Here is a 15678-nt window from a genome sequence, read left to right on the forward strand (position 1 = left end):
TCTTGGAAATTAACAAACTAACAGACATAGGCACAAATTGGACCCAAGCATATCCACCATTATGGTAATAACCAACACTGAAGTGAGGGGAATTTAATTTTATGCCGTGATAATGAGAATATATCTCCATATTGCAAGGTAAATTGAACCCATTACCTGGAGGACATATAATCAAGTGACACATTTAACACGCCATCGAGGGCAGATTCTATTTTACCCGCCAATAACCCCGGAATCATATTCACATCTTAGATTTGGTTGTAAGCTCTATTACATTTGCTCAATTATCTATTTCCTCTGATTGCCCCGGTTTCTTTTGTTCCCCTTGAAACAAAAGAACAAATCCTCTGAGGCTGTTAAATATTTAGGCAATCCCTCAGTTGTTCCTGTGTCAGGATTTAAAGCTGTAAACGTTTTGTATAATTTACGGGTTTTTTGTGAGACATTTTTTGAATATCTGAGCGCGTCGAGAAGAACAAAATTCCCTTTCAGCAGAGATTACTAATGGTGTCCTGTGTCCTCTCCCCAGTGCTGTCGTCCAATGAGGAATTGATTACATATCTGTCACCGTGAAAAAGAAAAGAACGTCTGGAGCGAGGGAGGCGATGCGAGAGAGAAAATAAAAAAAGAGGTCTTGGTTTTTTTTCTTATTATTATTAGTCCTTCTTTTGGCTCCTGTTGATCTGATATTGATCGCCTGACATTGGTCAAATATCCCACTCTGCATTGTGGTCAGATGCTGATTGGGTGTTGAGGGGGTGAGGGAGTGTGACAGGAACTAGGCCGGTTGGGTCTGACACCAACCAGATGATGTATCACCGATCTGAATGTCTTTTCTTCTCCTGCGATTGGGATGAAACAGAAGCTCGGATTGTCATCAGTGGCTTATCCACTCTGTTTGTGCTCAGGCGGCGCCTCTTCATGGATGCCAAATCATGATGCTGCCGTTTTAAGACGGTTTTGTTTGGGTTTGGCTCTCTCTCTGATGGCGCGGCTGTGTCCAGACGCCGTCGAGGTAGCTCCGCGGAGATTGTGCGCTCTTTTAGTTTTTGTGTTTATTTTTAATATTTTCTTTGCCACAAACACATCGGCACTAACAACATACGACCGCAGCACACTTTTGGACATAAACTTTTGCGCAAAACAAGGGTTTTTGTCCACTTTTTCCATCGATCCAGCGTGGCCGGCAGAGATCGTCCGAGCGAACCACAACAACAACAGTGGAGCCGCTACTACGGGAGGCAGCGAAAACATCGAGGGAAGCGGGCGGAATTCGGAACAGACTGAGAGTTCAAGCCCACCGCCCACCTCTGCCCAGCATCCTTCTTGCTAACGTCCAGTCTCTGGAAAATAAGATGGATGATGTTAGGGCAAGGATCAGATTCCAACGGGACATGAGGGACTGTAACATCTTTTGTCTGGCGGAAACATGGCTGACCCGCTGGTGCGGATCGAGTCATATGCCCAACCGAGTCCTTCTCTGTTTTCCGTGCAGACAGAACGGAAGAGTCTGGTAAATCTAAGGGTGGAGGGTTTGCTTCATGACTAACAACAAGTGGTGCAACCCCAAGAACATCAAGACTCTTTCTCGTTCCTGCACGCCGAACCTGGAACATCTGGCGATCTCATGCCGTCCATTCTACCTTCCCGGAGTTCAGCTCGGTCATCACCACAGCCGTCTACATACCACCACAAGCGGACACCGGCGTAGCACTATCGGACCTACATGATGTGTTATGTCGGCATCAGAACAAGTATCCCGCGGCTGTGGTGGTGGCTGGGGACTTTAATAGGGCAAACCTAAAAAGTCATGCCGAACTTTCACCAGCACATTACGTGTGCTACCAGAGGAAAGAACGTTGGACCACTGCTATACGCCATTCAAGAGAGGCTACAAGGCTGTCTCTCTCCTCCGTTCGCAAATCAGACCATGCCGCCATTTTCCTGCTACCGGAGTACCGACAAAAGATCGCGGGAAGCGGTAGTGACGAGGGACGTAAGCGGTGGTCTGACCAATCAGAGGCTGAGCTACAGGGCGCTCTGCGTGTCGTCGACTGGGACATGATCCAATCCAGTTCCAGTGGCGTCAGCGAGTTTTGGAAGTAGCAATGAGCCTCATAGCAACGCTAGCGGACACCATCGTCCCCACGGTAAAAGTTAGGGTCTTTCCTAACCAAAAGCCGTGGGTTGATAGATCCATCCGTGAAGCTGTGAACGCCCGTACTGCTGCCTATAACTCCGGTCTTGTATCCGGCAACATGGACGAGTACAAGGCAGCGGTCTATGGACTGAGGAGAGCGGTGAAGGAGGCCAAGAGGAGGTACCGAGACAGAGTGGAATCACAGATGGAGCAGCGCGACACCAGGCGCCTATGGCAGGGGCTACGGACTATCACAGACTACCGGAGCAGACCCCGCGCAATGGTGAGTGCCGACGCATCCCTAGCGGACGACCTGAACTCATTTTATGCACGGTTTGAGGCTAGCAACAACAGCGCTAGCTCGCCGCTAACAACAACACCGTTAAGCGTGGCCGAGGTGAGTTCTACCGCTGGGGATGAACACACACTCTCTGTGACCGAGCACAGTGTGAGGAGGGCTCTGTTGAGGGTGAACACCAGGAAAGCTGCAGGTCCAGATGGCATATCTGGGCGAGTACTGAAGACCTGTGCTAACCAGCTAGCTCCAGTGTTCACCACAATATTCAACCTCTCCTGGCTGAGTCCGTGGTCCCCGCCTGCTTCAAGAGATCCACTATTGTCCCTGTGCCCAAGAATGCTTCTCCAGCATGTATGAATGACTACCGACCGTGGCCCTCACCTCGGTGGTCATGAAATGCTTTGAGAGGCTGATAAAGGACTACATCTGCGCCTTCCTCCTTCCTCCATGGACCCGCTGCAGTTTGCTTATCGCCCAAACAGATCCACGGATGATGCTGTCTCCCAGGTACTGCACACCACACTCTCTCATCTGGACAGCCAGAGGGGGCTATGTGAGACTGCTGTTCATTGATTATAGTTCAGCTTTCAACACCATAGTCCCTCCAGACTGGCCGGCAAGCTGATTGAGCTGGGACTGAACACCCCTGTGTGCTTGGATCCTGGACTTCCTGACCGCCAGGCCACAGGTGGTCAGGGTGGGCAGACACACCTCCAAACCCTCACCCTGAACACAGGATCCCCAGGGTTGCGTCCTCAGCCCCCTACTGTACTCCCTGTACACACATGACTGTGTGGCCAGGTTCAGCTCAACACCATCATCAAGTTTGCGGATGACACAGTGGTGGTGGGCCTGATCTCCGACAACGGCGAGAAGGCCTACCTGGAGGAAGTTGCTGATCTGTCACTCTGGTGCCAGGACAACAGCCTCATCATGAATGTCACCAAAACTAAGGAGCTGATTGTGGACTTTAGGAGGGTACAACAACAGAGGACGTACTCACCACTGGGGATTAACGGGACTACTGTGGAGAGGGTGAGCGGTATAAATACCTGGGAGTCCACATCACCGAGGATCTGACATGGTCAACGAACACAGACACTCTGGTGAGAAAGGCAAGGCAGCGCCTCTACCACCTCAGGCAGCTGAGGAAATTTAAAGTTTCCCAGAGGATCCTTCAGTCCTTCTACTCTGGAGCTGTAGAGGCGTCCTGACAGGAAGCATCACAGCCTGGTTTGGCAACTGCTCCGCTCAGGACAGGAAGGCTCTGCAGAGAGTAGTGCGTTCGGCTGAACGCACTATTGGAACTACACTCCCCACCCTGCAGGACTTGTACACCAGGAGGTGCAGAACCAGAGCCGGCAGGATCATGAAGGATCCTCACCACCCCAACAACAGACTGTTTCAGCTGCTGCGGTCAGGCAGGCGCCTCCGTAGTCACGCTGCAAGAACAGAGAGACTGAGATGGAGTTTCTTTCCTCAGGCCATCAGGACTGTGAACTCCGACCTCACCAGGACCCCCACATAGACCCACACAACTGCCCCTTTTAGGCACACACACACACACACACTTACTGTAAATATTGTGTTGTTTTTTATTGTAAATAGTGTGTACTTGTTGCCCTTGCACATTCCTGCTGAGCATTGCCACTTTCATTTCACTGCACACCCTGTGTGTGTATGTGACAAATAAAACATCTTGAATCTTGAATCTTGAATCTTGTATCGTGAAGGGAATTGCTGTAAAAAAAAGAAACTTGCACTTTTTTTTTCTTCCTTTCCCTGCTGTGAGGATTTGTTCATCTCTAAATTGAACATTTTCAGAAGTAGCACATGAAATCGGATGTGCTGTTCGCCTTCGTTTTGTGTCTGGGGGGGCGTGGCCAACTAAAACCCCTTTGAAATGGGGGGGTACCGCAAGAGAGTTTCATCGGCAACAGCACATGGATTCAAAGTGGTTCCCAGTTTAGTATGAAGTCGCTTTTCAAAGTGAACAAACGAGCTGAGAAAAAAACCCTGTCGCATCAATGTCAGGCATGAATATCATAAATATGCTGTGAGCAGTTTTGCAGCAACTCCCATTTGCTCTGAGTCGTACAAAGGTGCAGAGTGTCGGGAGCTTTTACTTATGTGATGTCTAGCTTTACAAAAAAAGGAGTAGCCTTGTTTCCAGGGACTACAAATAATTGGTTTGTTTATACAATCAATGGTAGAGAGCAGTCAACTTTCTCTGGGGAAATATGAGCATCACAGCACCACCTGCTCCCGCCTCCCAAGCCGAGCTGCGCCTTTCACGATATGAGTGGTTTCAGATTGATTCTTTCAATATTTGATGCTGTATTTACAATGCAATGTGGAACACTGCTGTATTATGTCAATGTGTCATGTCATCAGTTCAACGATATTCTTTTGTGATAATTAAATAGGTGTTTTTAAGATGTGAGGGTACGATGACGTGCTCTTTGTTATTTGATGGACTGTAGGCGCTTGTGTTTGACCTTAACCATCTACATTTACAATAAAATATGCATCTACAAATAACATTTGAGATAACCAAGTGTTTTAGATGCTGCTTTTAATAACTTTCCCTGTATAATATTCTCACATGGATTTTCTAAATCGTTATCTTATTTTTTTATTTTTATTGTTATGCATCAAGCATTAAAAGAAAATAGTTATGCCTGCAGTCACACGACAGCAGTTTTTGGTTATCTTTACACTTTCCAGTCTTCATGCAGTGCTAAGATGACCATCGTATATATCCGCAAAATGGCAACCTATTCTTAGAAGTCCACGTTCCCCAAAGTAAATTCAACCAATGCTCAATGGCAGAGCCACTGGGTGTGATCTCTGCAAAAATAATTAGCAAACTCTACAAAACACAGCATAGCAATGCATTTCTTTGTTTATTCTGTCTACTGTTTGTGGGGGAATACTTATTACTTATCTTCATTGGAGTGACATCTTTTCAATAAGCCATTTAGATCTAGAGTAAGAACGTCTTAAGTCTACAAGCCAACATGGATATTTGCACTATTTTACCAACCAAGTAGCAGAAGACTAGAAGGGCACTCCCTGTTGGCGGCTGGTTACTTGCCCAAGAGGCCGGTGGAGTAAACTATAGCTCAGCAGCCAACATTTGGCTGATGGTATTTTCCCAGAATGTATCTCACTCACAGATGTTTGAGTTATTCCTTTTTCTTCTACGTTGTAAAAGTCTTTCACTTTCTTTTTTTAATTTCTTTTTTTATAATGGTTTATTTAATAAGGGACAGTGCACATTGATAAAAACTTTGCAGTAAATGTGCCAGAGTTAGCCAAGAGGCTATTTTTCATCTGTAGTCCCAATGTTGCTGATGTTAAGAACAAACCTAAAAACATAAGATTACAAATACAATCTACAGATAAAGCAAATAAAATAAGGGAGAACAATGTTAAAATGGACAGAATAAAAACATAATGTCAGAGATACAACGTAAAAGCTTACAGACTAAATGTGACATATAACTGCAAACAGGTGACAACAAGAGAAGACACGCAGGTGGAGCAAACGGCCGACCAGCAAGTCAAGACATACAGAGACCGGTCAACAGACAGACAACAACTGACAGACAGAAAAAATGAAAGTCCAACCTGGACAGATGGAAGAGGGAGTAGCCGTTACAGTCTAGTGCTGACAGAGCTGGGTAGTAATGTACCATTTCTTTGTTTCTGCTTTAAAAGAGTTGAATGATTGTAGCTCTCTGATAGATCCTGGAATGTAGTTTCAGTCAACTGCTGCTTGTACTGAGAAAGCAGCATGACTGAAAGCACTTTTCCTGAGAGGGACGATACAATCCAAAACCCTTTAGGTCATAAATAACCTGAATTCAGTCCTGGGTCATGTGACATGGCGCTAACACTGCACAGTGACAAGCACCATGTACTGTAGTAAAACTGCATATACTGTAAGTTTTTCTAGGTCCTTTTCCTTCATTGCACAACAACTTTACCACCTTCAAATGCTGAAGTTGTCAAAATCAGAAAACACTTTTTAGCAAGCGCAGGAAAAACTTCAAATGTCCATACTGTGGATGTCTCAAAGGCGTTTTTTTCCAAATCTAAACATTTAGGTGCCTGTCATAGCAGGAGGCAAACTCAATTACACCACAAAGGTTACGGGGGCCAACAGGACCTCACGTACACTGCAAAGGGCACGGTGGTAGACATACAGTATCCACTGGACCACACACACACCATTAGAGAAAGGTCATAGGAGCTCTTACCTTTGTAGAAGCACTCCTCACTGTGCATGATGGTAATCTTGTGTCCTCTGAGGCAGGAGGCCCGGTGGAGCTCGCAATGGTTTTGGTACAGCTTCCCATCTGAACCGCACACGGGTTTGTAGTGCGGCTTACAGTGATCCAAGCACTTGCACTCCCCTTGGCCGGTCTCCCGGTTGGCCACGCAGTGACGCCCCAAGCCGCAGTACTTGTGTTCACATGGACTCGGAAAGCCATCGTGTCCCATAAAAGCTGCGGGGAAAAAGATATTTAAATAAAGTTACATTAAATAAACGATTGGCAACCTGTGATCGATGTGTACCGGAACAGATGGGAAGTCTGAGTTAAAGGTATTTCTACATCTTGGATCCTGAGTTTAAGGTCTTTCTACATCTTGGATCGTGAGTTTAAGGTATTTCTACAGGTTGGATCCTGAGTTTAAGGTCTTTCTACAGATTGGATCCTGAGTTTAAGGTCTTTCTACAGATTGGATCCTGAGTTTAAGGTCTTTCTACAGGTTAGATCCTGAGTTTAAGGTCTTTCTACAGGTTAGATTCTGAGTTTAAGGTCTTTCTACAGGTTAGATTCTGAGTTTAAGGTCTTTCTACATCTTGGATCGTGAGTTTAAGGTCTTTCTACAGGTTGGATCCTGAGTTTAAGGTCTTTCTACAGATTGGATCCTGAGTTTAAGGTATTTCTACATCTTGGATCGTGAGTTTAAGGTCTTTCTACAGGTTAGATCCTGAGTTTAAGGTCTTTCTACAGGTTAGATTCTGAGTTTACGGTCTTTCTACAGGTTAGATTCTGAGTTTAAGGTCTTTCTACATCTTGGATCGTGAGTTTAAGGTCTTTCTACAGGTTGGATCCTGAGTTTAAGGTCTTTCTTCAGGTTGGATCTCATTTAGGCTCTTACAGTCCCATCAACCCTCAGGGGAATCCCCATCGGTACGGGATGTTGTTTTTCTAAAGTCACAAAATTGTATATATATAAATACCGCCTCGATATAACATCAATATTGAGAGTGCCTAAAAGTATGTTCGCTTCAACCCAAAGATGTCATATATGTCTTTTTATCAGAGATAAATATGTTCCGTCTGTGTGTGTGTGTGTGTGTGTGTGTGTGTGTGTGTGTGAGTAAGGCCGTCCCACTCCGATTGGGAAACCCTCATCAATTCTTCATTAGCATAGAGGCTTTGTCAATGTAAGGGCTATTTCAAAGTAGGTTCGCGGTGAGGAGAGTGAACTTCTTACATTTCTGACAGGTGGGCACCACATAATGGAAATCACAGGCTCCAGAAAAACATAATGAACAATGTTTAATTCTGTGTTGCTAATTTGTCAATTATAATATAACCTCGTTGCATTTGCATGTTCGCAGACTTTTACATGAAGCATATATGTTCAAATTAAATGAAAGACAATGCATCACGAATATTTCCATTATGTGTTCTCTTCACTCGCACATTTTTATTCTACTTTGGGGATTTCTGCCTTCTTTATACTCCAGCTGGAGATAGACAGAAAAGGGGGAAAAAGAGAGATGGGTCAAGAGGTCAGATTCATCTACACCTACATGGCGTGCCCGCTCAAGGTCGAGCTACAGGTGCAGCATCTGTGTGTTATTTTACTAAAATAAATCATTTGATCCATAAAACATCATTGAAACAGAGAAACATGTCCATCACAATATGAGTAGGAGGTGATGTCATGACAGAGCAGTGGTCCACAACCCTTGAGCTAGACCCCCAAAGGGGTCAGCAGATACAACTCAGAAGATGCAAGATGATCAACACAATCTAACAGATTTCATTTGCATAAAGTCTAGTTTTTTATTTTACCCTTCCCTTCGGCTTAATTTCCCAAAAAACGTTATACGAGGACAAAATCTCCCCTCGAAAAATGATGAGTCTGATTTCTTTTGAGGACATGATTTCGTTGCGGTCAGCCATTTCAACCCGTGTGGACACGAATACGTCCTGACAAGCCACAGAGCAGTCTGTGCAGCAACCCTTGAACCACTTCAAATATATTGGCTTTCTAATAGCAGCTTGCTCACTGTTAGATTGCCCTTTGCAATAGTCCTCGTGGGACGGTGAACGGCTAAGATGAGCGGAGAAAATATAGAATAAAAAAACGTACAACCATCAGAACGAATTGGCTCTCAACGCCGCACCGTTGCGTAAAGTTATGAACATAAGAGACGCTGGGCAGAGAAAGTTATTACAATATACTATTTGTGAAAATGTCCCTATATTTAAGGATAAGTGAGATGTCTTTCAAAGAAATGCCGAGATAGTAAAAATATATATCTAAGCTTTTCTTTTTCTCGACCACATGACAAGCGGACCAAGTTAACGTCGGCAATGAAAGCTACGATGTTCAAAACACTCATGCCAGCACGATATTGATTGACAGCTCTCAAAAATTGCTAAGACGTGTCACATTCTACCTTTTTTGTTATGACACATTTACAGTTGTACCTGTGTCAAAATAAACATATATGCCGTGCTAACTTGCCACCACCAAACAGACGTTAGCAACTAGCTGTTGAAGAATAACAATATTAGCCAAACCCAGATATATATTTATTTTATCCTGGGTTGGAGACAGAAACAGAGATGGGTTTATGTTCATCCGACTGGCCGGAAAAACATGACTCCAGATGTAATGATAATGTTGTTTTTAATAGCATCAAATGATGCAACTGTTTGCTAACATGTCCTTTAAGGGTTATCGCTAGCTAGTACTTGTCCCGTTAGCAAACATTTCTGAGGGCAATGGCAGAGACTCAGGAGCAGAGGAAACTCAGGAGTCAAGGTGATAAAACTCTTTACTAGGTAAAAATTCACACGACGACACAACATGAATTTTGTGTTATTTTTGCATGATCCCTTTGACAACTTGTGAGTGTGTTTTACAAAGAAATCTTGGCTTTCCTTTGGTTACGTTAGCGATGACTGTAATTCCCTTGCAATAGTCCTCGAGAACTATTAAATCAAAGACAGACACATTTCTATTCCTGCAGAAAGGTAATAAAGACAATATCTGCAAAGCATTCAATTTGAAAATATCCATTAATATTCAAATTCAAGGCTTTTCATTTGTTTTCCATCCCAGATCCACTCCTGGAACGTCAAGCATGATTAACGTTTTCATGTTCATTTTTAGACAACTGAAATTAGTCATCGTTGGGGATTAATTGTGGTCTTTCACAATACATGTATGGGATACAGACATGCATATTAGTGGCACATGTCGATAATTCATAGAGCACATAGGTTGCCCTGCACTTAGTGGAGATAAGAGAGTGTAACTGAACTGTAAAACTGTCACGGAAGTAAGAAGAATAACTGAAGTGAGGCGCCTAGAGACTGGCATCCACCAACTCTATTCTCACATTGCACACACTGTCTCACTGGCCAATAAATATTGACTAGAGTGGCGCTTCACTGCATTAATTACAATCTATGATGCATTTGGCTTTGAGCAGAACAGGCAGGCATATAAAAGGCAAAAAGAACACCCGGCAAATGTTTTTTACCAACGCATTGGATAAACGGCTTTTGCTTCTCAGCTCGGATGCATCGAACACGGCGAAGTTAGCCTTAGCAACGAAACACAAATATTCGAAAAAAAGGAAACCGTTGTTGCCTTTTGCAATGTTCCTGCAGCGCAAGTAAAAATTGAAATAATTACGAGAAATTAAGTATAGCATCTGAGAAATGAGGCGATATTAAATCGTGAAATCTCACTTTTGTTTCAATTGAAACGTGTGCTAACCCGAGCCCGATGTGGTTAATGTTCGAGAAAATCATATAACTTAGTTTGAACTCCTTCGTGTTAGCCAGAGGAAACCATTATGTAATGTGTTATGATACTTGGTTGTGGAACAGATGCTTCCTAGAAATGGGGATTTGTGCAATAATAGAAGGAATAATAACCGCATCTTGACCCAACCGGAGTAAATCGTGTGCCGGTTGGGTCAAGTTCTGTTGGTAAGCTCGGTCCTGAGGTACACCCCAAAAAGATCATGACATGTTTGGGAAGCAGGAAGACTGACTCCAATGACTGATTTGATTGGTGATAGGTCTGATGGGAAGGCTGAATTTACACTTCAAATATATGCTAAATATTGTCGAAAGATGGATTTATTTAACTTGTTGAATGTTGCCTTGTGCTCATTAAAACACTTCCCGCTGGGTTCTCCACATCAACGTCTCTCTGCTCGTCATTTTAACACGGCTTAAAGCGTTAAGCCTCATTCGCATCCCGACCGTCTCCCCACAAACAGTTCTGCATCATCATCGAGCCGTCGCAGAGGGTGTAGACGAGATACAGAGGCGCGTACACTGTGACCTGATTGGAGCCAGTCAATTTGCTAGTTTATTAAATCCCAGCGGTGGCCCGGCATAATGATTACTCGGTGAATTTGTGTCGCGCAGCCAGCAGGCATCCTCTGCCACCAGCAGGGTCAGCGAAGGGCGCAGTCATTTGTTATCAGGATGCACATCCAACAGTCTGGTCATCAGCGGACATCAGAGACAAATGAGGAGTTGTGCACAGCCATTCATTAATTGATGACGTATCACTTTTTCAGAGCATTGCAGAAATAAATGATGCTGAGTGGTAAATGACCACCCGAAGGTCATTATGTGAATTTCATATATATATATATTTTATTTTTATTTTTTAAAATTATTTTAATATTTATTAGATACATTTATTTATTTACATATATCAATATATATATGTATATACTGTTCTTGAAATAAATACGGGCTTAAAGATTTGAGGTGATTGCAATTCCAAGTTTTATTTGTGAATTTCCACGATAATTATAATTCATTATCCATAATAAATATGATATACTAAACTAGAGGCATGCTTTACATTACTTACTAATATTCAAATCTCATCATTTAATTCAAACAAAGACTGAAAATATTGACGGATGTCAGCGGGCATAAGTCAGTTATTGTTACAAATGACGAACTGCGGTGAAGTCGGGTCTGACAATGTTTTGATATGACTCGTGACACCGAATTAATTAGTAACTATTAAATTCATGTTACTGTTGATGGCTCTACACACTGTGGCGGCTTTAGCTAATGTTAGCTTCACAGACTGAAAGGATGAGCTCACCACGAACACCAGGTGTCCAGATTCAGAGTTAGGATATGAGGATGTCATAAATGTGCAACTTTAGAACTGTATAACCATAATTCAACAATGACATTACGACAGAAAATCCTTTATTAACCATTCAGGACGTTGTACATGTACAACCTTGAGGATCAAAAGTGGTTGTCGATTTGTTATTATCAAACTTTGCTTGGCGAATAGCCTTAGATGCAAAGAAAATTGGTCTGAATTGACTTATTAAAAACAATGCTGGCAGACAATGCGCCCTGCCCTCGTAAAATGTCAACATTTAGTCAGAGCATGTAGGCAACACCAAGTTCCCGACATATGTGACTCCAGAACATCATTTGAAGGGCATCCTCTTTCGAAGCTTGCATAATGAGGTTAACACTCTCTAACAGACTTACTTGGACACGGCCAACATAATCATATTCTGTATGACATCAAACTGGGGTCAGATTAGTCTCAATAGTAATTACTGCACACAGAAGGATTCACAAATGTAGTTTGTGATTTATATATAAATGACTCAATCCACAGTAATATTCATTAACTTAATTATATATAAATATAAACAAAATACAGACATTAAAACCTTTTTTCAAAATTATATTTATGAATCTTGTGTTTTTTTCTGATGCATTTTGTTTACATTCATACATATATATATATATATAAAATAATAATGCAAATAATAAAATATATATTATATATATATTTTATTATTATTAAATAAATAAAATACAAAATAGTAATGCAAATAATAAAATATATATATATTATATATATATATATATATATTCTGTTTGTGGATAAAGAAACAACATGCATTTGTGAATCCTTCTGTGTGCATTCAACCATAATGTTAAGTTTCCATCTTCAGTCTGACATTGCCTCTTTGATTATTACTCATTGGTTCAAGCTCACAACAGATCAGTCCCGCCCATGACGCTAATTGGCTAATTGTTAGTGCCCCCAAGGTGTTCATTGGCTCGTACGCCTCCTTTTTCTAATCGAGAAAACACGCTCATGTCACGCCAAATCAGACACGAGTCAAAATCTGTTACTGCAGATGGACTAAAGCCTCCTAACACAGCAAAAGACAAACAGCATTATAACGGAAATTCTTAGTAAAACCATTCGAGCTGCCGTATGACATCTCTTGTGCTCGCGCTGCATCTAAATGCTCAAAACCACCAAAAACAACAACATTGTAAATCAAGGGTCACTTCCAGGTAAATACACAAACTTCGACCAACCCATCCGAAATAGTAGCCGACCCCTATTCGCAGTGGGCGGCTCTCAAGCGTGTGGGGGAGAAACGTGGGATTCAGTGTCTCACTCACAGGACGTCCAGCCTCCCCGCTACTGGCTGTGCATCTTTTTTTCCAACCAGCAATACTGCACGCCCCATTTCTGAAGTGTCTTATTCCTCTTCTGTTCCGAAACTAAGAAGGGTTGCCTGGTACATACAGTATCTGATGTCTCTCCATTACAGCAGCTCAGGATCCCGAGGGAGACACCAGAGTGCGGTAAACAATTCTGAGCTCACTGGGCGCACCGAGTTAAGCTGGCCCGAAAGGCCCATGAACGAGTACGAGGGGATGCAAATCAGACGGAACAACGACTAAGACAATGCTAAAAAGTTACACGGCACATAGATAATGTCACACTTCTTCACGACAGCTGACACTAACGTTTTTAAAAGTCTGAGCAGATGTTGAGCAGGTGCATACGTAAGTGCCGTGTGCAAAGCAGCAAACACTGGAATACGCGAGCAGCCACAGTTGCAGCAGCAGTTAAGTGTATTTTTAGTAAAGCCGTTGTCGTGCAAAGACAAAAGTTGAATGTGTGTGTTCGCTCTGCCATCACACCTGTACTTTCTCCCCACAGTAACAGAAATAAACTGGCCATTAGCAATGTCCCAAGAACAGAATGATGACAATTAATATATCACGTGCCACGCATAAATGTGAAGAATGAAATGAAAGGTCTTGAAGCTCATTTTCATCCAGTGTTGAGTTATTATTATGAATGCATAGCCTTGTAGATTTCATCTACGAAAAAAACCTGGTAAATCTGTTAAAATAAATACCCTCTGGTAAACACAAGATTTAAAGTGGAGAGTCGGAACTTTACCGAGAGAGACTTTAATAAAAATGTAACCATTGGACTCTATTTTGAATAACCAGAAATCCCAGCTATAATAGATTTATCACATGAAAATAATAATAATAATAATAACCTTCAATTTTATATAGCGCTTCTCTAAATACCCGAAGTCGCTTTACAGTTTACAGTCCAGGAGTCATACACACACAGTCATACCGGTGGTGGTAAGCTACATCAGTAGCCACAGCTGCCCTGGGGCAGACTGACGGAAAGCGTGGCAGCCAATCAGCGCCTACGGCCCCTCCCCCCACCACCAACATTCATTCACATCCATACGAACCGGGGTGAGGCTGCGGAAAATACACTACATTTCATAATTTGACGTTACTAGTGCGATGCCCATCGTGACCCTCTTAAATGCTGCTAGCAATGTTCTCGAGAGCCGGGAAGTGAAGAAGAGTTTGTTTGTAAGGTTCGTATTTCGACCATATGCCGACGATTCAGTCGTGTCAGTCTAGATTTCTTGCATGGATGAATCATTTTTTTTAATGTCTTGTTTCATGCTAAATTCCAGATATAAAAAAAACTCTGGTAAACACAAGATTTAAAGTGGAGAGTCGGAACTTTACCGAGAGAGACTTTAATAAACCTGTAACCATTGGACGGTATTTTGAATAACTAGAAAACCCAGCAATAATAGATTTATCACATGAAAATACACTACATTTCTTAATTAGAAGTTACTAGTGCGATGCCCATTGTGTCTGTTCAGAATGAGGGGATCGCTAGAACCCCTTAACCCTTGTGTTGCCTTAGGGTCATTTTGACCCGAATCAATATTACACCCTCCCCCCGCCTTAGGATTAATTTGACCCCATTCAATGTTTAATGTCGGTGTTCTTTCGGTAGTCAACAAACAAACATAAAGTGCCTCACACTTAAACTTGGAAAACAATATTAATTCTAATAATTTTCTGGAGGTTTTAATTGCTGGCGTCAAATTGAACCCAAAGGGTAAAATATGTTAGTAAATATAAAGGTAACAGGAGGGTGAAACATTGAATCGGGTCAAAATGACCCAAAGGCGGGGGGAGGGTGTAATATTGATTCGGGTCAAAATGACCCTAAGGCAACACAAGGGTTAAATACTGCTAGCAATGTTCTCGAGAGCCGGGAAGTGAAGAAGAGTTTGTTGTAAGGTTCGTATTTAGACCATACGCCGACGAATAAGTCCTTTCAGTCTAGATTTCTTTCATGGATTAGTCATTCTTGTGGAATGCTTCTTTCATGCTAAATTCCGTAGGTAAATACCTTTGGTAAACACAGTATTTAAAGTGGTTTATGGTTGTTTTTGTTGAGAAACTTTGACAAATCTGTCTCGATTAAATCAAGTCGACGAAGAATTTCTTTGGTCAATGAACGCTATGCAGAGCCCTGAAGCTCTGCTCACGCTTTTATTCAAAGTTCATTAACATTGATCGTGTCACATATCCTGATTCCATTCAATTCGATTGCAACAACTTCCAACAAATCCCAGCAACACAACCGCCATGTGTGAAGACGATCCGATGAAAGGATCTCGAGATATGCCAAGGACAAACAGATACGGATAGCACTGCTTTATAGTGAAGAAAACTCAAGTTGGCGTCGATACTACATGTCACTTTTCCATTTATTATTCATTTTATTGTGTTCATTCCATTCAACGCTGCGCCCAGAAACA

The 15678-nt window shown here is 42.5% G+C and overlaps 1 protein-coding gene across 1 annotated transcript in view; it reads right to left on the reverse strand.

Annotated features, from left to right (window-relative positions):
- Positions 1-15678, reverse strand: part of fstl5 (follistatin-like 5) — a 181151-nt gene that overhangs the window by 113305 nt on the left and 52168 nt on the right. Inside the window, exon 4 of the mRNA XM_056439702.1 lies at positions 6704-6952. Coding sequence (XP_056295677.1) covers positions 6704-6952 — 249 coding nt within the window. The remainder of the gene's footprint in view (positions 1-6703; positions 6953-15678) is intronic.

This window comes from Pseudoliparis swirei, chromosome 19 (genome assembly GCF_029220125.1).
Source record: "Pseudoliparis swirei isolate HS2019 ecotype Mariana Trench chromosome 19, NWPU_hadal_v1, whole genome shotgun sequence".
Lineage (NCBI taxonomy): Eukaryota > Metazoa > Chordata > Actinopteri > Perciformes > Liparidae > Pseudoliparis > Pseudoliparis swirei.